Genomic DNA, 22,180 nt, shown 5'->3' on the forward strand with positions numbered 1-22,180 from the left:
AAAATTTTGATTATCAATAAAAATACGCCTGTTTCTGAATTCGAAAATTAATTTAATTAATTCGTATATTTATTTATTATTTTTTAAAAATAATATCTAATAAATATAAAATTTTAATTTTAATACTCCCTTATTTTCAGATTAAGACCCCTTCAAAAAATGAGCTTACGTTTTTGTAGAAAAGAATTTACTTATGGAACTCAAACTTACTATCAGTTGGACAAAAAGGACCTAGAATTCGAAATAAAACGTGCAGATTAGGTCTTAACATGTAGTAGATGAGCTAAAAGCTGGTCCAGAGTTTAAAGAACGCTACCGCATGGATTTCCCAATCAACAAAATGTCATATCAATGATTCTAAAACATGACAAATATCAATATCATAGCCTAAAGTTTTACGTCAGATTAATTGGATGTGAGTTACGGCAAGCAAAATATCAATGTGAACTTGTAACAACTGAGGCTATGGTAAGAAAATGATGTTTGCTTGGTTTAGAAGTGAAAAAGACAGAAAAATGGAAATTATCTAAGGAATCCCAGACTTAGTAAAGAGAATTACTGTTTTTTTTCTTTTTTGGCCTGGTTTTCAACTTTATATTGATTCACGCAAGTTATGATTTTCAGGTTCTAAGTTTGAGCTTTCGTAATTTATAACACAATAATATGATCATATTACATTCACATGATACAACATTCTTTTTTTAAAATTTTAATAATAGCTATATATAAGTTTAGCAAAATAATAAAAATTTATTTCATATTTTTATATTGATACGAATTGAAACACGTAATTTTTGTATAAAATAAAATATAAATACATAAAATTTAATATTTTACACGATATAAAAACATAAATCGTTATGTCTAGTTTTCAGTATGCTAGTTCTGTAAGAAAACCAAAATCAACCAAATATATACATAAAATGAAGATAGATTGCTGTGAATTGTAGAAAACGCATACAAAAGAAGAAATGTGGCTGATGATGAAATTATTTCAAGCAGGACCCAGGCTGTATGCCATGAAATAATACTAAAGAACCAAGCATAAGTCTCTTCTCAGCCTTAATTTTGTCGAAGCTGTAAAGAGGATACCAAACCAACTTTTAGGGTAAACTACAGATTGACATCCTTGTTTCTAAAAGCTTGTGGTTGTTTCTCTTGACTCTCAAGACCTTCCCCTGGTCAATTCAATTCTCTTTTCTTGACTCATTGTTCGTTCCAATGTTAAAAATACATATAAACATCCACATAATCCAAGATGTCACTCATATGCTTTGAAGAATATTTTATTTAGACATTATAATTCGTATATTTATGTCATATCTGTTTCATATCAAACACGTGTAAAATACAAAGATTTCTGTGTCATCAAATACAAAATACATTTTCTTTTCGTTTTTGCTAAACATGATAATTCTATTCTTTATTCTGAGGAAGAGCGGGCAGGGGGTCTTGTTGGGGGGGGGGGGTCAATGGTGGCAGAATCATCTAACTCATCACATACTAGGAGATGAACAAATAAAAGCAAAGATGGGGCCAACTGTAAGAATGAGGAAAATGCAGTGTTCCGTATCATGAGACTGAATCTATGTTTGGATCTTCCTATTCCAAATGATCTATGGGTGGAAAATAGAATAACAAGGTCCACAGTTTTCCCAAGGCATTCAAAGAGGAACGTTTTGCCACCAGGACTGACACGGATGCAGCAACTCTGTATTTCAATCATACACATTCAGAACATTTGAATTCTACTTCTCACATCAAATACGATAACCAAAGTAAATAAAGGTCTCATTTAGAAAATTTGGAAAGCCAAGATATCTATTATGCATCCACTGCTCAAAAATTCAAATCCTAAAACAAGTGTATAATTTAGTCTAAGATACACAATGCTATTTACAGATCTGACCCACCTCACAAAATTTGAAACGCAGAGTCTGAATCTCAAGATGATAAAACAACATCATCCTTTCCATAGATATGCTGAAGTTCACGGGTGGCAGCTTGATATGATGCTGAGAAAAAGGAAGAAAGAATTTGAGTGAGAAAATTTACAAAATGGACCTTCCAATATGTATCAGGTCAGTCAACTAAAGCAGCTTACCTTTCCATATGCAAAAGTTCTTCTGGTTGATTTGAGACCTTGTCACATTTTGAATTACATCAAAAAGCATTTCCTGTGGAGTTTTCTTGAGCTCTTGAACAACTGCATAGATGGTCTTTCCGTTCTCAAAGTAAATGTGATTGTTGGGGTGTTTAGTCTTGCAATTAGCATGGAGCTCAATCTCAAACGCATTCAGAGACTGCACAATAGATTTTGAATGGTAACGCAATGATACTTGGATTTAATAATGTAGTTCTCTTCCCATTACTCTGTAGCTAGAAAAAGGGGAAGGCAGAAAGAAGCTTTGCAATGAAGAACATTTTTATTAGCATCTTAAAAGGAGGCTGAAAAGCAGTGTGACTATACGAGTTGCTTACCTTTTCAAACTTGCAGTCCTCGCAGCCACACAAATACCCAGTCCCTTGTATAAATCCTTTAAGGTTTTTCTGCCAATGAAAAGGTTACCTTACATAAGTGAAATTCCACTGGTGAAAAGTTAAGCATTGGAAATAACTCACCTCCCATGAACAAGAAACATACTTCACAGCAACCACATCAAGCATGCCAGTTGATAACAAACTTTTGACATTGGAAGGGAAATTGTTGGGAGAAACCTTTTTAACATCTTTGGTTCTTTATGCTTTGCGTTGATATCAGTTCTAGAGTTATTTTTGGGGGCACTATTTACATTTGAAACTGGATTCGACTCAACCAACTCTTGCTGGCTAGTCTTCTGAAGCTTATGCTGAATTCTGATTATTCATAAGTAAGTCATAGCCACTAATAATACTGCCAGAGGGATTTGTCTCAGATTCATCACGGAAGCCCCCAAAAGATATGGTACTGCTCTCACCCTTGTAGTTTTGATGCATAGTTAGAATGCTGGACTCTCCTTTGTCTTGTCTATGAGCCAGTGCTGCGATGTTACAATCTGCCTTATGATAGGATGGTCCCATTGGTATGATATTATCATCTTCATTGGACAAGATACTTTCATTTCCCTTGTAATTGTGGCCCACAGATATGAAGTCACCATCTCTCTTGTTAAAGGTGTGATCCATTGAAATAAAATTGCCACCTGCCATAGTAAATGTGGGGCCCACTGAGATGGTATTTTCATCCCCAGTACCGTAAGTTGGGCCCAGCGATATAGCGTTATCATTTTTGCTGTAAACTGTAAACATTGAAACTGTGCTATTAACTCCTCTACTATATGGGTGCCCCATTGATGCAGGCATGCCATTGTTGGAATACCTAACTTGATTTACTTCAACTTTTCTTATTCCACCAAAGCTGAGACATGAAGAAGCATCTTCACTGGTATGAGACATAGACAAACCTGCAGATGAACTAGTACCATAATGATCCTCAAAATCCTTTCTTCCCAGATTCATATTTCCTCTGTCAGCAGAAGAAATCTTCCTATCACTCAAGTTGACAGTTCACATGGGCTCAGATCCAAATAACCGGTCACTGAATTGGCCAGAAACTGAGTGAAAACTCGAAGCATTGTGCCAAGGAGAAACGCTGATGTCTGCAAATCCTGAAAAAGGTTGGCTGTTAATGGATTCTATTGCTTGCTTCTTGTTGCTGAATAATTCTGGTGCAGCAGCATCCAAAAACCACTGATGACCACACTTTGGTTCAGATCTTGAAAAATTATCATAACCCATCTCTCCATCAGATAGACATGCACCATCTCTAGGCATCCAAAAACCCTTCTGCTGGAAAGACTGCCCAAAATCCATAATTGTATATAGTCAAAGTGGTAGCATTTAGCCATTTATTATCGTATGACAACAAGAGTAACAAACAAGTGAGAAATAAGAACCCTATCAGATCACAAAAATTGAAACTGAAAGGAATCATGTCATCAGAAAATTAAGTGAAAAAAATAGGATATATATCAAGCACAAAATGTTGCATGCTAAGATCAGTAAGACACAATATAACTGTGCAAAACTGGTTAAAGTCCAATAGATTCATCTGAGGGTTTTTAAAATCAATCAAATAAGTGCTACCACGGACATCAGATAAGCTTTCAGGGTATGAATTAGCTACTAAACAAACATAGGTACTCCAAGAAAACAAGAACTCAACGTTATAACCAAAATGTTCATTTTTCTACTTACATGAACCAAATAGCTCTTCCAAAAAGGAATAATAAAATTTCCAGTTTCTTTCAGATCCTAATGAAACTCAGTGAAGGAATCCTTGGAAACATTTCCACTCTTATATGTTGAGTTGTTGATGATAAGACTTACTGAGATAGCTCGTTGTCCAGGTCTGCTTTAAAAAGACTAATTACAAACAAATTAGCTAATCACAGAGGTTTCTAGAATCATATCATGGCATTTAACATCTTCAAAAAGTTAACTATATGTTACATTCATGACATGAAGGGAGACATTTTTTGCTAGGAGCAGCCAATGAACTTATAGCCTATTCAACTTCTGACATCAGAGAACATAGCATAAATCACCAAATTTGTATATCTAAGACACGTAGTCATCACGATTACTTTTATAAATACCTTTAAATTCCTCCATTCCGACATAATCGAACTTCACATAATTCACCTTATCTTCATATCTAGGACATGTAATCATCATGATTACTTTTATCAACACATTTAAGCTTATGAAACTAACATATATCAGCATATCTGCATATTTGGGCTACTTGTGCACTATGGCTACATTTATTAGGACATTTAAATTCCTTAAAGCTACTAAATAATGGAATCTAACATTAATCATCATATCTGCTTCTCGAAGACATGTTATCAACTTATCAGGACCAACAACTTTTCTTAAGATATTTAAATTCCCTAAAGCTATGGAATAATGGAATCTAACATTAATCACCATAACAGCATATCCAAGTCATGTGATAATCATGATTAATTTTACTAATACATTTAAATTCTTCAAAGTTCTGACATAATGGAACCAAATAATATTACCAGTCGTATACCTAAGGCAAACAATTATCACGATTGCTGTTAAAACATTTAAGATTTAAATCTCTCAAAGCTCCAACATATTGAAACCTTACATAAATAACCACATATGCAAATGTAAAGCACAAAACCATCTTGATTACATTTATTTATGCATTTAAATATCTCGCACCAAATCTTTAACTGTAAATCCCAAAGTACAATTCAACTAACAATATTCGATCCAGTGAGACAATTATAAATACTCCACACAAGCGCTTTAATTTATTCAAACAATAATCCAATCAAACACGAATCAATACTGATCCAATTACATCAAACAGGCAATGAAACCTTTAAACAAACACTCATAACAAATATAAAAAAAAAAAAAAGAAAAAGAAATTCAAAATCATTAGCATGAAATAACCAAAACTTAAACAAAACATTTGCATGCAATAAAAAGAGCTTCAATAAGAGTTGCGATCATACCATTTCTCACCAATGTTTCAACTCAATGAATAAATGAGTCACTCGCTTGCAATAGACTCGCCTCATGCTTCTTTCACCCTCCAAAACATCTTTAGAAAAATGAAAGGACACATTAATCAATTAATCAAATCAATCAAATTTTAATCACAGATTTTTCAATCATTAATTGATTTAAGAAGAGAAAATTAAACATTTTTCTATTTATAAAAATAAGGTTAAAAAAAATACAATGTTTCTTCGCTTTTCTCTGAATTTTACATACGAGAACTTCAAGAGTCTTTTCCAAGCAATGGTGTGAACAAAAACCCAGAAATTAAGATTAATAAGAGAGTTTATAAAGTAAATACCTTTTCCGGAGAGGTCGCCGGTGAGACTTCCCGGCGAAAACTCGCCGGAGATGTTCGAACAATTTTTTTTTTATTTAATTCTTTGAAGTGAAAGTAGTAGTAAGAGTAGATAGACAGGAACCGGAACTGTGCTTTCTAACAGTTAAATCGGAAGGAGATAATCTGCACGCTGCACCGCCGTAATATTTTCCGTTTATGGACTTCTTAATCCTCACCGTACACATGGGGGTAAAGAGTGAAGTGGTCCCGGTTGAAAATGAGGTGTATCGTGACCGTTAAATTTGGTTACCAGAATTGGGCTTATATGGAAACCATTTGAAGTTCTGAAAAGCTGATTTCTATACAAAGGTAATTTTGTCACGTGGCGGTTTTGATAGGGTTGCACGTGTTGGCGTCTTTGGATGGGAAATTATCTGCGGTGTAAGGGTAGGGAAAGAAGGTAGGGATGTGTACACGTGGACCAACAATGTTGCCATGTCAGCCATGTATTCTAAATTAAAACGATTAATTTATATTCTAATTCAACAATAGATGTATAATTCTCTTATTTTTTTAAATGAAAGTTTAAATTTATTTAAATTTAAATTTTGTCGTATTATTCATATATGATACGATAAAAATCAAATCAAAATAGTAATTTAATGTTTTATTGAAGTTACATAATTTTTATGATGTATGTATATTTGAATTTGTGATTTTAACTTATTTATTCAAAATTTAACCCTTGGATGTCATAATCATAGAAATTGTATTTTAATATTAAGTAATTTTCAAGTTAATTGTCTTTATCAAGTTGTCATCACTTTTAAGAAGGAAAAACAAAGCAATTTATAAGAATTACAATGATTTTATAAACATGAAGAGGATCTTCTACTCTTAAAATGAACAACATATTCCACCAAAACAAGAAGCCCAAAGCCTAAAAGTTGGCAGTCCAAAGTTAATTATGGGCATTTGGGCACAAGAAAATGTTTTTTTATTTTCTATTACCATTTTTTTAGAAAATAGTTTTTATTTTTTACTTTTTTTAAAAAACATATTTGATAAAAATAAATAAATTTTTTCTAAAAATGTAAAATAGGAAAATAAATAAAATATTTAATGATATTACTATTAATCCCATTTAATTATAAATAAATATAAATTTATTAATTAATGACATTAAAAAATTTTAAATATGATAACTTGTAAAACACAAAGAAAATATATATATATATTTTGTTTTCATAATTGAAAATATCTTTTTTTTTTCATATTTCAACTTATTTTTATTTTTGTTTTCTAAAATTTTATTTTTATTTTTAATTTATCAAATATGTTTTCATTCTTTTTTTTTTAATTTTTTAAAAAATCAAAAACAAAAAATAACTCTATTTTTTAAAACCAAATAGTACTTTAAATTCTCATGAAAGGCCTGATGGAAAACCATTTTTTTTATATTTAATTTTTGTATTCCAATCATACTATTAATGCATGGCCAAAAAAGGTACTTGAATTGCCTTTATCGAGAAAGCTTGTGATTTTTTTTTCTTTTGCAAATATATTAGTCAATGCATACAATTCCTACCTTTATATATATATAATATGAATTTAATTTGTTATTTAAATAAAAATTTATATTTAGTATATTATCAGTGTGTAAATTTTATATATTATCAATAAATCAGATAATATTATTTTGTTAATCAATAAATATTAATTTTAAAATAAATATATAAAAATTAATATTTTTTAAAAATTTATTTATGAATAAAATAATATCATTTGATTCATTTTATTAAAAATTAATATCATCCAATATATATATACTAATAGTGCATCATATATTAATCCTTTAAAGAATGGGATAACTGTACCATATTAATTGTCAAGGATTAAACTAAAGAAAAATTTGAAAATACCCTTACCTGTCATAAAAAAAAAAAAAAGTTAGTAAAGATTCAATGTATCCATATATCTAATGACTTTTAATAAAAATTCAATGTATCCATATATTTGATGATTTTTAAACTTTACATTTTTTTATAAGAGAAAAAATGAGAGAAAGAAAAATATAAAGGAGAGAAAGTATCTTTTGTGGGTTGGAAGAAAACAACACGAAGGAAATTTTCCATTAATTTACAAAAGTCTAGTCTTAATTTTTTTCCCTACATTTCATTATATTTATTTGTTGTTTTGGATAAGTATTTAATATGATATATTATTGAGAATGAATAATTTTCCATGGATAACATCATTTTTTTTCAATTGAATATATAGTCTGTGGTTTTTTTTTTTTTTGAGTAAATTTCTATCCATGGTTTAAAGGAAAATAGATAGAAAGGAATGGTATTTCTAGATCTTCAATATCTTCATTTCATTTTCATTTCCCTTGAACACTATATTTTTCCAAAATTTCCAATGTAGTTGGCCTAACTTCAATTAAGAGACTAAAAATTCCATAGTTTTAATATGTTGGCAAAAAGTAAAATTATCAACCCCAATACCCATAGAAAGGCCTTTGCTTAACTTAAGTTTTACTCTTAATTTGCTTAATTTATAAAGTTGTATGACTTGATTTTGAGACCCTGCTTAAAGTTTTATGCCTTTACTTAATTTATAGTTAAAAGTTGAAAAAAAAATTAATTGTCACTATATATATATATATATATTAAAGTATTGAACTATTTTAATATTTTTTCCACTCCAAGAGCTTTTGTTTTTAATTTTTCTTTTGAAAAGCAAATTAGAGTTTATTAATGGCAGTTAATTAAAAAAGCATAATTCAAGAGTTTTTCCTTTTTTTTTTTTTAATTATTTGGATAACTAGATTTCTTTTGGATTTCATTGAATATATAGCAATATATAACTAACAAAAAAAAGATCAAAGTTCATAAATCCGTCAATAAAAGAGAACTTTTAGCTTTGAAAATTTTCTGTAATTAAAAAGTTGTTCTCTTATAGTGTTAATTTAAGAAAAAAAAATCATTTCGAATTAAAAATGATGCTAGCAAGAAACATGTGCTTCTCCAAGTAAAATCAAGCCCTTGATAGTTAAATTAATCTATAAAATATATATTAAAGTCTTCACAAAAATGTCAACATTTGCTTTTCATTAGAAAAAAAAAAAATAGATCAACCCCCTAACTGTAGTTTAATCTTATACAATGTAAAGTCTTCACAAAAATTTCAACATTTAATTTTAATAATATCTCATTTGTTTTACCCCTAGTAATTTTAGCTCATTCGTAACCAAAACCAAAAATTAAAAAAAAAAAAGTGATGAAACTTGAAACATGAAGAACTGAAACAAGCTATTTATCATACCAAAACATTATAATCAGAAAAATATTGATTTAAAAAGAAAATGAATATTATCTGTAAATTAACGAACAAATTATATCAAATAATACAAGAAACCCTCTCAAAAAAAAAAAAAAAAACTATGTAGCTAGAATTAGGAGGAAGAGTTTACAGGTAACAATCTATTGCTGGAGCTGCCTTGCCAAGCTTGAACAATTCCAAATCATTCTCCAATGGAGTCAAGTTCAAATCCAAGCACAAAATCCTTCTGCTATTAGATTTCTTCACAATTGGTGCTATCACTGTCTCATTAGACAAACTCGAAGGATTATGCTGGTTTTCACTCAAACCAGCCCTATGCCTCCTCATATGTCCCCCTAACGCTTGCCCGATCGCGAATTCGACCCCACAAATCGAACACTCATGTGTCTTAGGCTTCGCCGGAGATTGGTTCTCAGCCCCACCATCTCCTTCCGTCAACTTAGGCTTCTTATGACTCGCCCGGTGACCTCCTAGAGCTTGGAACGAAGGGAATTGCCGATTACACGTTTTGCACACGAAAACTCGGCTAGGGTTTCTATTGTTCATGGCATGTTCATGGTTGTTTCCTCCTTGTGAAAGAAGCATCAAGCAATTTGCCAAAGCTAAATTATTCTCAACCTCTCTATTCCGAAAATTTCTCTTCATTTTTTTGGGGTATGGTGTGAAAATGTCAGTTGCTTGGATACTTGATTTCTTTTCAAAGGAAAAGAAGCAAAATGGGAGTTTTAGGGTACCGTGAAGTTTAGTTCATTTATAGGTTGTTTTGAGAGAGATGTAAGTCTGAAAAGTTGACCTTCTAGAATGACGTTTGTGCCCTTGTTTTACTTGATTGATATGGCGACAAAGTGATGGGAATTTTGGGAATAAAAAAATTGTCCGGCATGAGGAGGGTTTGAGTGTGAAATCAGCTCGCTCGTGTTCACGTCAGCATGACCAATTTGCTGAGCCAAGGTTCATGAGTTGAGCGAGTTGGAAGTCTTTGTTAGAAGTCAGAATCTTCAATCCTGTAGAAGCTTTAACTTTCTCAGCAAAATCTGGTGACTGTCATGTCCAATGATATCCTTCCACGTGGACCAATATAGCTTTGAAGTTAGGTGGCATTTAGTTATTGGTACTATGATTTTACTTATAGTAGATTTGTTTTCATCTGAAAGTAAGCCAATAAAGTAGAAGATGTTGAGGTAATAACCTTTATATGCTTTTACACCTCATTTTCATCTTGTTTTGGTTCATTGGATAATGCATATTTATGCAACCTTATCATATATGCTCAAAAGTCTTTCACAAGCAAATATTACTCAATTTACAAGTAAATTATGTACAATTTTTTTTATTATTTAAGTACATTAATAGTTAAAAGCGCGTTCAAATTTTGTTTTAATTTAGTTCTTTTTTTGAATATTTTAAAAAATATATTTATCCGTATCAATATGATATATTTAAAATTTATTCTTGAAATACTCTTTACGAAGATTAAAATTGATCGACAAAAATTAGTTGACAACTCGTATTGGTTTAAGTATATAAATTACATATGTTCTTTATATCATAAATGAGAGCTATCATTTAAATTTTAAATCCTATTCATTTTTATCTTTTAATTAAGGATGAAAAGCATTTAAATTGAGTCTTTTTAATAATATATATTTATTTATCATTAAATCAAATGTATATTTAAATCTTTATCTTTTAAGTACTAAGTTAAGGAGAAATTTCACTATCTAGATAAGATTGGAATTTATGTACAAAATTTCCACTAACTTCTTATAGTCAACATAGTTAAAATGTACAAGTTTCCTTAGAAAAGCTAAACACAACAACTTGTCAAGTACATCAGCTTGCTTCTCAGTTCTTTCGTCATTGCTTGTTGGATCTTTCACTAACAATATTGGAAAAACTAGTTACTTTTCACAAGAATCTTCTTCTCGTTGCCTAAAACTGTCGTGTCAAACAATTGACTACATCTTTGCGTTTACTATTAGCGACGACATCATCTCGAATTCGTCGGTACTACTCTAAACCCACGTTACTTTTGAGGTTAAAATTACTACCTACTGACGTGTCAAAGACTCGAAAAGCAGATCTTTTTAGTGACAATACGTAAGAGATTTATACGCTGATTTTTGACAAATTTTTTTCTTTGTTGGATTGTTGATTTTTTTGCTTAATTTTCCTTGAAACTCATTTCTTTACACGCATAAAATTAAATTTGAACTTTTCCTTTCTACTATTTTTTTTTGGTTAAAGTTTGAATTACACAATAATAAATAATTTTTATTTATTTCATAAATCTCAACTCATTTATTTTCATAATTTTATAACTCAAAATATTTGATAACTTATATATTTTGGATATAAAAGACGTTGTAGTGTGAAAATTAAAAAAAAATTATAAAATTTAAAATTTAAATTTCAAACTTATTAAATAAAAAATGAAGCCAAATAATGAGTAAAGGAGGTTGATCAGTGAATTGAATGAGAAAAAAAGTTTCGAGATATTAATTTTGGTGAACCTAATTATTGTTTTAAAATGGTGTAAAAATATTTTTTGGGGAGGGGATGTGACCCCTACCTATTCCTTTTAGATTTGCGTTTGTGTTGAATGACACCTCTTAAGATAGTCGTATGAACCAATTTAATCAAATTTTGAATTCTCTAACTAATAACTTATATATATGCAACCTTAGATAGATAGTTAGTGAAATTCAATGAATTTGAACTAAATTTATTCCCAACGAAAAGTGTTGTTGGACTAAAGATTGTTTTTAAATTAAAGAAATGACAAAGGAGATTGAGAGGTGGTTCAACAAACAATAAGGAGGTGGCGGCTAATCAACTTTGTACCTCATGCTGACTTAACCAGAAAGACCTTTTTTTTTTAATTTTATTTCTTAGTTTAATTAAGCTTTTTTAATTTGTGACTTTTATTTATTAAAGACTTCTTTGAGCAAACTGTTTTACATGACGAGGGGTTTCTTTGGTTTTAACAAAACAAGGAGTGCACATAAACTTTTCCCAAAAACAAGTTAGAAATGTAATTAATTATAATTTGTAAAGTAAAACTTCATAATTAAAAAAAATAGAGAAGAAATTTTATGATACATTATGCTTTGTTCCGAAGATTGAATGGCCAATTTACCTCATATTTTATGTAAAAATAAGAGAGTATTAAATTACTATACAATAATTATCACAATGTGTTAATAGTCTCAAAATCGTTCGAATATAAAATTAAATTCAAATAAAAATTGAAAATATTTCTGACTGTTTAAAAAAAAAAAACAAAACAATGTGACAATAGTCTAGGTCTCAAATGAAACCAATTCTTCTAATTCCTCCCTAATTAGTTAAAATAGACTATAAATTTGGTCCAAATAACATTTATTTCAAGTTTTTGTTTTGTGGGTCATAAAAATGGGCAAAGCTTGACTTATTTTGTATAATCTTCCACACGTTAAGACCAAAATTAATATTGCCGTGAGTGATGAGATATGAAGGAGAGAAATTTTGATTCAAAAAGTTGATGTAACACAAATTTAGGAAGCAAATTTTGAAGTATTTTGGTAGAAATTTCCCTAACAAAGAGACCAATTGAGCCAAATTGATGATGAATTAACTTTTTAAAGCCTTTTTGGTTGAGTACAAGAGGAGTTGTGGACCTTAATTGTCATTGTCTTTATCTTTACTTAGTATACCATTTATTACTTAGAAATATTTTAGATTTGCTATTCCACGTTCAATAAATAAATTTGAACGGCCAAGACTTTCGACTGTAATATATTGCTTTTTTTTAAAACAATCGTAGTCTTATTTTAAAAAAATTGCTATCTGAAGATTAAAAAAAAATAAAAATGTTAAAATTTAAATTTCAAACTTGCTTTTGATAACTAAAAAAGAGAAAAAAAAAATTAGTGGAAAGAAAATAATATATTTTTTTTACTTTTATTTCTCTGTTTGGTAAGAGAAAAATAAAAGGAAAAAAAAAGAATGGATTTGCATTTTTTATTTCTTTCAAATTTGAAAGGAAAACATTCTTTTTATTTAAATTAATTAAACTTTGAATCTTCTATTTCAAATCAATTGAATTTTTAAATATTTATTTTATTTAATTGAACTTTAAGTACCTATTTTAGCTTAATTAAGTCTACGATTGGACGGAAGCAAGTAACCAATTTTTTTTTAACGAGGACTCAATTGAAAAAATAAATATTTAAGGGCTTAATTAATTGTAAAAAAAATAATAGGAGCATGGATGATTATTAAATTTTAATTTAGGGCTTTTTTTTTTGTTTGACTATTTTGCCATTAATTTATTGACAATATATATAAAAGTCTCGTAATTTTGGTGATTTTTATTGGCAACGCATGATAATGTCAATTAGAATTAGCAATACAAATAAATAAATTAAATATCAGAAAATAATTTACTTCCATATATGTTTAAAGAATGTGCTTACATGTTACAAATAAATTAATGTATATATGTTTGATTTAATAATGACCTTAGCAATTCTTCATATTTTTGGTGGGTTTGGTGATAACAAAAATGGCTGTCTGGTCCTTGCATTTATATAAGATTTGGGTTAATATTATAAATAACCCATGAATTATAATAAAATATTTAATATGATATTTAAATTTTAAAAATTTTTAATGTGATACTTGAATTAATGAATTTGTTAATCAATCTAGTACTCATTCTTATTGTGGTTAATTTCTAATGATGACATATGGTGCAAAATAACCTCTAAATATTAAATTAATAAAAAAAATTATAATTTAGATATTATATTAGAGATTATTTTTAGTTCAAATATCACATTATACATTTTACTATAGTTTTTTAATAATCATTTATAATATTAACCCATTTTTTAGGTTGAAATTCTCTCATTGCCCAACTTGACTTTTTCACTGTTTATGGAAAAACCTATCAATATTTCTTCAGGTTGAATGGTTGCTAATGGTCCCATAAATGAAGTGTCAAATATTGTGACTTAGATGTAGTAGATCATGAATGGATTTCCATGGAATTGTAGCAAATCTAGCTGCATATTCCAAGGACTACCATACCAAAAATTTGTGAAAGTCTTGGTTTTCTTTTCACATTGCAAAGATCCCTGGAAACTTTTTTTTTTCTTTATACAAAAGGAACACAGGCATAGGGAGAATTGGAGAAGAAAAACTTGTAACTTGAAAATACTATGGATCAAATCTTAATCTTAATGGAATCTAATTTTTTAAGAGTGGTAAGTAAATTATTTGAGTTAAATTTAAATAAAAAATATTAAAAAAAATTAACGTCATGAATAACTTTTGAATTATAATAAAATATTTGATATAATATTTAAATTTTAAAAATATTTAATATATATTTCAATTATAGACATGTTAATTAATATAATATTTACTCTTAATATTGTTAATTCGAAATGATGATATATAACATAGATAAATAATTTTTTAAATATTTTGTTAATTAATAAATTTATAATTTAAATATTATATTAAAAGTTTTTAAAATTTTGATATGATATTATATATTTTATTATAATTTAAGAACATCGTTTCCTTTTTAGAAAAAGAAAAAGCCCCGCAGTCAAAAGTGGAACAGGACAAGGGCTGCCTTTGAATGTCCGGCTAGAAGTAGAACAGTTTCCTAATAATATGCCATACTGTTTAGGGAGCCGCCACCATGAACCATTGAATCTAAATGCTTAGACCCCATGGTTTCTTCTGCACTGGTTCCAACCTGCAAATGCTTAATCATCTTGACTCAATGGATTGAGACATTTGAAGAGAAAAAAAAGGGATTTGGTTTACTTTCCTAATTATAATAATGTTTTGGGTTAATTATTATACAATGACAAACACAGTTTTTGTCAATCTAGATGTTTAACACATTAATATTGTTGTTGTTGCGGGCATTTTACACTATAAAAGGGCAAACTAAATATTTTATTCCAAAGCATGAGTTGGGAGCAATTTGGTCGTCTCGACCCTAGTTGATGTGTCAAGCTCAGCTGAAGCCTTAAGTCTTTAGCCAGTTCGGTCATTTCAATTGATCATTAATGACACATGAAAATGTTTGAAAATTGAATCATCCGACCTGATACTCTTACCATATAAATATAAATAACCCTTTTCAATTACTATTAATTCAATTCCATATGTATCTACTTTGAAATTTTCTTACATTTTTCTTTCGAGCACTGATTTGAGTGTCGAAAACAAATATGAAAAAATTTTCGACTTTTACTATTAATCAATCTCTCACCTTATGATTTCAGGATTTTTGCCCTTATCAAGATAGCTCGGTGCCAACAGTACTTTTACGAAAGTCAATCACTATTGGCTAATCCTTCCTGCCTAAAATTTTATCTGAGAGGACAACGATGTTCTAATCATGAGGTTTGGTGTTGAAATTTGAACTTCCTGCCTAAGATGGATGCATGAACACAGTAATAGAGATGAGAAGTGATCTTGGAAAAAGGAGATTTGGATGAAAAGATAGTATCCTGAAACCTGCTCAGTTATGAAAAAGAGAGAGCATGGCATAGCTAGTGAAAATTGTAATATTTTCATGATTTCGATGAACTATTGATTGCTGCCAGTGCTGAAAACTGTGAAAGACATTCATTTGAATAATGCAAGTTAAAAATATGCACCAAAGAATTTTATGGCAGCTTTCATTTTTACATCTCAAGGATCAAATCAACACACCAATAACAAGCCCTGAGAAAATCTCCATTGATAGATTGAAAAACAGATATCAGAACAGGAAGTAAGAAAAAATACTCATCTTGTAGTTAAGAAGGAAAAGCAGACATCCATTTCAGCACTTACGTCACTGCTATTGCTTTAATTACCATGCTACCAATTCCCAAAATATGTTCACTTGATTTAGCACTAGATTCTCAGCTTGCTACCCTGAGTTCATACAAAACCAAAGCACTGCTTTACGCTGGTGCAACAATATCTGGATTCATACAGTAATCAGCAAATATAACTAGATAAGAATGTCACATATATATAAGCTATCGGGATTTAATTTCTAATAACTGAAACTAACAATCAACACTGTACAAACAGGCCGAAAAAGTAAGGGTCGACACCAAACTTTTAAAATTAAAAAATAAAAAAAAAATTATCAAACGTTTATTTACTTGAACGCGAATTCATTTTCCATAACTTGAATATGAATTTAGTGAATATTTTGAAATCATATAACATCTTTGATAATTATTTGTAAGGGTCCACACCAAACAAGAAATTTCTTTAAGTGATCATAGAAAATCAATTATAGAATATTCTTGCAATGTTGAAATATGTCTGGAGGTGTTTATTCGATTGGTTTGATTATTTTTGAATTAAATTATTTAAAATCGAATTGATCAAATTATTATTATTTTATTTTTATTAACTGAATTGAATTTTTTAATTTAAAAAATTAACCAACTGAAATTAATTAGATGATTCAGTTAAATTTTTTGATTAATCGAATAATAAAATACATTAAGTTGAATTATATTTTAAAATTTTGTTTTCTTATTTGTGAAATAAATTAAATAAAATTATCCAATAAAAATATTCAAACATCAAAATATTAAGTTAAAAACTCTAATAACTTAAAATGAAGTGGACAATTTCATATATTTTTAATTATATATATAAGTTTTATAATATGTCAATTAAAATTTAGATTAATTCAGTTTTTGAACTGAATTAACCAAAAATAAAATATTTTTTAAAATTATTTTCGATAACTAATTAAAATTAATTTGATAATCAACCGATTAATTAAATTAAATTAATTCAGTTGATTAATTTGATTAAAACCGAATTATGAACACCCCTAATATCATATGTCAATTCCAATTACAATATATATGAACTTCTATGAAACCAAATAACCAAACAATGACACAAATTATTACAGATAATTGCAAATAGTAATTAGAAACAACCAGCAAAAGCAACATTTTTTGGTCTCATCCTTGCTTTAACAACACCATTTGTTCTGCCTCATCTTTAAAGTGAACGAGGTTTTATACACTCCCAATGAACAATATAGCTACATCCAATCATTTTATATTCAAGAGCCGCAGAGCTTACCACATTTATGGCATTCTGGATAATAATGAACTTTCTAGACACAAGTGAGAGGGTGTGGATGATCTCCTTCTGCGTAAAAGCTCCCAAGCTTGATAAATGAGTATTTTCCAAGGACGCATTTGGGATGAGCTGAATTGTGACAAATTGCATAATGATAAAGCCAATGATTGGGGTTTCTTTCTTTCTCACAAATGTCACAATAATCATATTCTGAGTAGTTATTATCATGATATGTGAGTTTTAAACGATGTTCATCATACTTGTGCCGAGCTATAAGTGGCAATATCAGACACTGGTCATGCAGATTAAAATTGCAACCCTTACATCTGTATGCCACTTTTGTAGAACCTCCACAAGCACTTCACAGTCCTTTATAGTTTCTATAATAGGGGAGGGGGTGTGATGTCCTTTGCATATGGGGATATAAAAAACTAATGCAAACCGAAGGTAATTCTTGGCATTCATCACAAGCGTAGGCAAAGCCACTAGTGTCATAGCCACAAATTGTACATTGGAAAATGCAAACTGAAGTAAGTCTAAGAAGTCTTTGGCAAAAGTGATACCATAAATGCTTCTTCATAGGTAATTCTGTACAGGCTTTGTGGAGAAAGAAATCACATTGTGAACAACAGTAATAAGAAGCCAAGATGCGTAGTAGGCAGTTGTAGACATCCAATTGGGTTCAGGCCCAGATCAATTGGGCCTGACCCAAATGGATAAGCCCAATTCAATTTTAGTTTGTATTTTTTTTTCTTCTTCTTTTGTATTTTATGTATTGTATTATTTATTATTATTATTATGTATTAATATATGTATATATTTATTTATTTATTTTTTGTTAATATTTATGTGTATTTTATTATTTATGTATTATTACTAATATGTATATATATATTTTTTTTATCTTTTTTATTTTATTTATTTTTGTATTTTTACTTATCTAATTATATATCTGATATTTTTTTTATTATTATTTTTATCCTATAATATCTTTTGATTTATCTTTTCTAATTATCTAGTTTTTTTTTATTTTGATTTTTATTTTGGAGGGCTAGGATTGAAAGTTGAAGAATCCCACTGGGAGTGGAAATTCAATCAGAAGAGTCCAGACTGGATTCAAAGATTAAATTCCCGTCCAAAGGGGAATTGGGATTAATCAAAAACTCCTTATCCATCCCTATATAAAGCACCTCCTAGAACAGAATGAAACACACAGAAAACAGTAAGCAAAGCTACTGATTTGAGAGAAAAGGAGGCGTATAGGAAGCTAGGAAAAGTTTAGGAGTGTTCTGGGAGTGAGAAAATTTTTTTTAGAAATTTTCGGCGAAAATTTTTTTTGGAAATTTCTGGGAAATTTCCAGTTTCCGGCGAAAATTCTGACAAAGTTTGAATTTTTCGACGAAAATTCCGGCCAACCTTGAAGTTTCCGGCGACCAACCCAGTTTCCGACGAAGAATCTCAGAAATCGGCGATCTTCCGGCCAACTTCCGGCGAAATTTCTAGATTCCGACGACATTTTCCAGAATCCGACACCGGTGTTCTTCAGTTTTTAGAGAGAAGGGAGAGAAAAAGGGAAGAAGAGAGAGAGGGAGGAGCGTTCTGCCGAAAAAATGAAGGGGATTGCCTTTTATACCTTCCCAAAACGACGTCGTTTTGGCCTTAAGTGACCTAGAGGATCCGCGCGTTTTGTCGAAACCGACCCGACCCGGGCGTCGACCCGCTTTCTGACCCGCGCGTGCCAGCCCCCCTCCGAGCCGAGCCGAGCCAAGCCGCCAAGCCGCTCCCCCCAAGCCGTTTTCTCTTCCTTGAGCCGAGCCGAGCCGAGCCGCGATCCGAGCCGCTCCAGGTTTTTTTTTTTTTTTCTTTCTTTGAATTTTTTTTTCTTTGTTTATTTGTCTATTTTATTTTTTATTTATTAGATTAGGTTTATGTAATATTCTTTTTATTTATTTTTTATTATTTTATTTTCTTTAAATAAAAATAAAAAATTCCAAAAAAAAAATATTTTTAGGGAAAAGTTGAAAGTATCAATTTTTCTTAGAAATAAATTTCCAAAAAATATTTTTAGAGAAAAGTTGAAAGTATCAATTTTCCTTAAAAGAAAAATAAAATTCCAAAAAAAAATATTTTTAGGGAAAAGTTGAAAGTATCAATTTTCCTTAGAAATAAATTTCCAAAAAATATTTTTGGGGAAGAGTTGAAAGTATCAATTTTCCTTAGAAATAAATTTTCAAAAAATAGTTTTAGAGAAAAGTTGAAAGTATCAATTTTTCTTAAAAGAAAAATAAATTTCCAAAAAAAAATATTTTTAGGGAAAAGTTGAAAGTATCAATTTTCCTTAGAAATAAATTTTCAAAAAATATTTTTGGAGAAGAGTTGAAAGTATCAATTTTCCTTAGAAATAAATTTCCAAAAAAATATTTTTGGGGAAGAGTTGAAAGTTTCAATTTTCCTCAGAAATAAATTTCAAAAAATATTTTTAGGGAAAAGTTGAAAGTATCAATTTTCCTTAGAAATAAATTTTCAAAAAAATATTTTTAGGGAAAAGTTGAAAGTATCAATTTTCCCTACAAAAAAAAATCATTCTTTCCTTCCTTTCTATCTTAATTTTGATTTTGTTTTTTTCTTTAAATAATCCGACGATGGAGCCTCTGCAAGTGAAACAGTAGTTTTTCTTGCATACTCCTGAGGTGAGAAAATTTTTTCAATTTTCTGCTAAAAGTATTAGAGTCAATTGAGAATAATTTCCAATAACTAATTACTTGGTAAAATTTTAAGGCTTTTGGATAATACAAATTTAAGCTGGTACCATCTTTTGATGAGCGTTGTGAGGGTGCTATAACCTTCCTCACACGTAACTGAACTCCCGAATCCTGTTCTGGTTTGTAGACCTGAACCTATTCTTTTAGGGGCCCTTAAACTTAGGTGTTCCCTGAAAGGACAGATTCCATAGGTGGCCAATCGCACCTAAATAAAAAAGATTGGTGGCGACTCCCTAAAAGTCAATGTCTAGCGATAGATCCCCGGATCTAGACGTTATGACAGCTTGGCGACTCCGCTGGGGACTTTGAGAGTCAGGCCAGCAAATAATTTGTGTTATCCAAAAGCCAAATGAAATTGAACCTTGTTGTATATATGTGTTGTTATTCATTCATGTTTTATTTACTTTGTTAATTATGTCATTCATGTGCATGTGCATAACATGAGCTCTACACCCGAGCTCCGTCCCTCTAGGAGGGAGTAAAGTACCTATTGCTTTCGTGATGTCTAATGCCTCCGCAGTGGCTAGCGAAATACTCCCACTCAAATTGAACCTTTTTCGTTTGTAGCCTGTAATGGGTGAGGATTAGGGTGCTTTATTAGTCTGTGATGGACAGGGATGTAAGGAACAATTTGAGGACCTTTAGACTCTGACCTTAAAATCGCATGTAGTGAACTTTAAGAGTGTCTATACCTAAGATAGAGCTCTTTCTACCCAATGATAGATATACCCTAAAATTAGGACACAAAAAATGGTGTTTATCTAATCATTTTGATTGCTTAACTTTGTGTATTATTTTTATCATATGTAACATTATGCATCAACATCACTTACGTTTCATCCACGGAACTAACTATGTTGTTTGTCTGATTGTATGCATCTGTATTCTTTTCATGATCATGTTTCAACACAATCATTTGCATTCATTTCATACTAAATTTCATTCAAAAAATGTACATTTCATTTGTGTATCAAAGCATCATACATAAGGTACAGCATAACATTTCTAATCATAAGTATGGTACTCAAGGTTCGAGGATAGCTCCATCTAGCGAAAACCTTGCTCATCCATACAACACAAGATCCAGAGCAAGGCAAATGGAGGAAAAAAGTTCTCATAGATTTGAAAAGCTAGAAAAAGCTCAGGAGAAGATTGAAAATGAACTTAGCAAAATTTTGGAGGCTTTCAATAATATGAATAAAGGAAAAGGAGTTGAAAGAAGTACAAGCCAGCAAGAAGTGACTGACCCATTGTACCCTCCAGGTTTTGACCCACCTCAAGCCCAGTCTGCCCAAGAGGTTCCACCATAATATTTTGCATATCCAACATGTCTTGGAATGCCATCAGCTTTCAACCTAGGGCAGTATAATAGCTATATAAATCCTGTCTTCACTGAAAAGGCAGCAGAACCAATTCTTGATCTAGATGATGTAAAAGAGAAGGACAAGGAAAAGGTAAGGGTGAAAGTTGAGGAAAGCTCCAAAATTAGCATGCTAGAGTAGAGGCTACGGGCTGTGGAAAGATTTAGCTGTTATGGGTCAGTTGATGCTGCTGAGCTCTGCCTAGTTCCTGATGTGGTTATCCCCTATAAATTCAAAATATCGAAATTTGAAAAATATGACGGTACAAAATGCCCTAAAACCCACATCACCATGTATTGCAGGAAGATGACAGCTCATGCACATGATGAAAAACTCTTGATGCATGTCTTCCAGGATAGTCTTATTGGTTCTGCTGCCAGGTGGTATGTTCAGTTGGATAGAACCCACATTCACTCCTGGAGCGATATGGCTCATGACTTCATCAGCCAATATCGACACATTATCGATTTGGCTCCTGATCGTTTATCTTTACAAAATCTAGAGAAAAAGTCAAATGAGTCTTTTAAAGAATACGTCCAGATATGGAAGGATATAGCTTCACAGGTACAACCTCCACTGACAGAAAAAGAGACCACAGTGCTGTTTGTTAGCACTTTAAAGCCTCCCTATTATGAAAAGATGATAGGGAATGCAACAAAAAATTTTGCTGACAAGGTAATCTCTGGAGAAATTATTGAAAGTGCCATAAAAAATGGCAAGTTGAGAGGAGGAGA

General features: G+C 30.4%; 1 protein-coding gene and 1 pseudogene across 3 annotated transcripts; both read right to left on the bottom strand.

The window, feature by feature from the left end:
• Positions 1 to 1,794: 1,794 nt before the first annotated feature.
• Positions 1,795 to 5,931, bottom strand: LOC111296605 (uncharacterized; annotated as a pseudogene). Its single transcript, XR_016325938.1, has 6 exons — positions 5,885 to 5,931; positions 5,538 to 5,626; positions 2,623 to 3,837; positions 2,482 to 2,550; positions 2,105 to 2,303; positions 1,795 to 2,015 (listed from the first exon to the last, which is right to left on the bottom strand). The product of XR_016325938.1 is annotated as an uncharacterized LOC111296605 (transcript).
• On the bottom strand, positions 5,538 to 9,950 carry LOC111296606 (zinc finger protein ZAT11-like). Of its 2 annotated transcripts, none has more exons than XM_089740672.1 (2): positions 9,339 to 9,950; positions 5,538 to 5,626 (listed from the first exon to the last, which is right to left on the bottom strand). In XM_089740672.1, exons 1-2 carry the CDS (start codon positions 9,851 to 9,853, stop codon positions 5,611 to 5,613), a joined length of 531 nt encoding a protein of 176 aa, XP_089596798.1. In that variant the 5' UTR covers positions 9,854 to 9,950; the 3' UTR covers positions 5,538 to 5,610. The 2 variants fall into 2 exon arrangements, with proteins under 2 accessions (XP_089596798.1, XP_022746735.2); XM_022891000.2 differs by lacking the exon at positions 5,538 to 5,626 and adding an exon at positions 7,669 to 7,791 and having other exon boundaries at positions 9,339 to 9,949.
• Between the last annotated feature and the right edge of the window lie 12,230 nt (positions 9,951 to 22,180).

This window comes from Durio zibethinus, chromosome 12, assembly GCF_047325235.1.
Source record: "Durio zibethinus cultivar Kanyao isolate XHJ-2024 chromosome 12, ASM4732523v1, whole genome shotgun sequence".
NCBI classification, from domain to species: domain Eukaryota; kingdom Viridiplantae; phylum Streptophyta; class Magnoliopsida; order Malvales; family Malvaceae; genus Durio; species Durio zibethinus.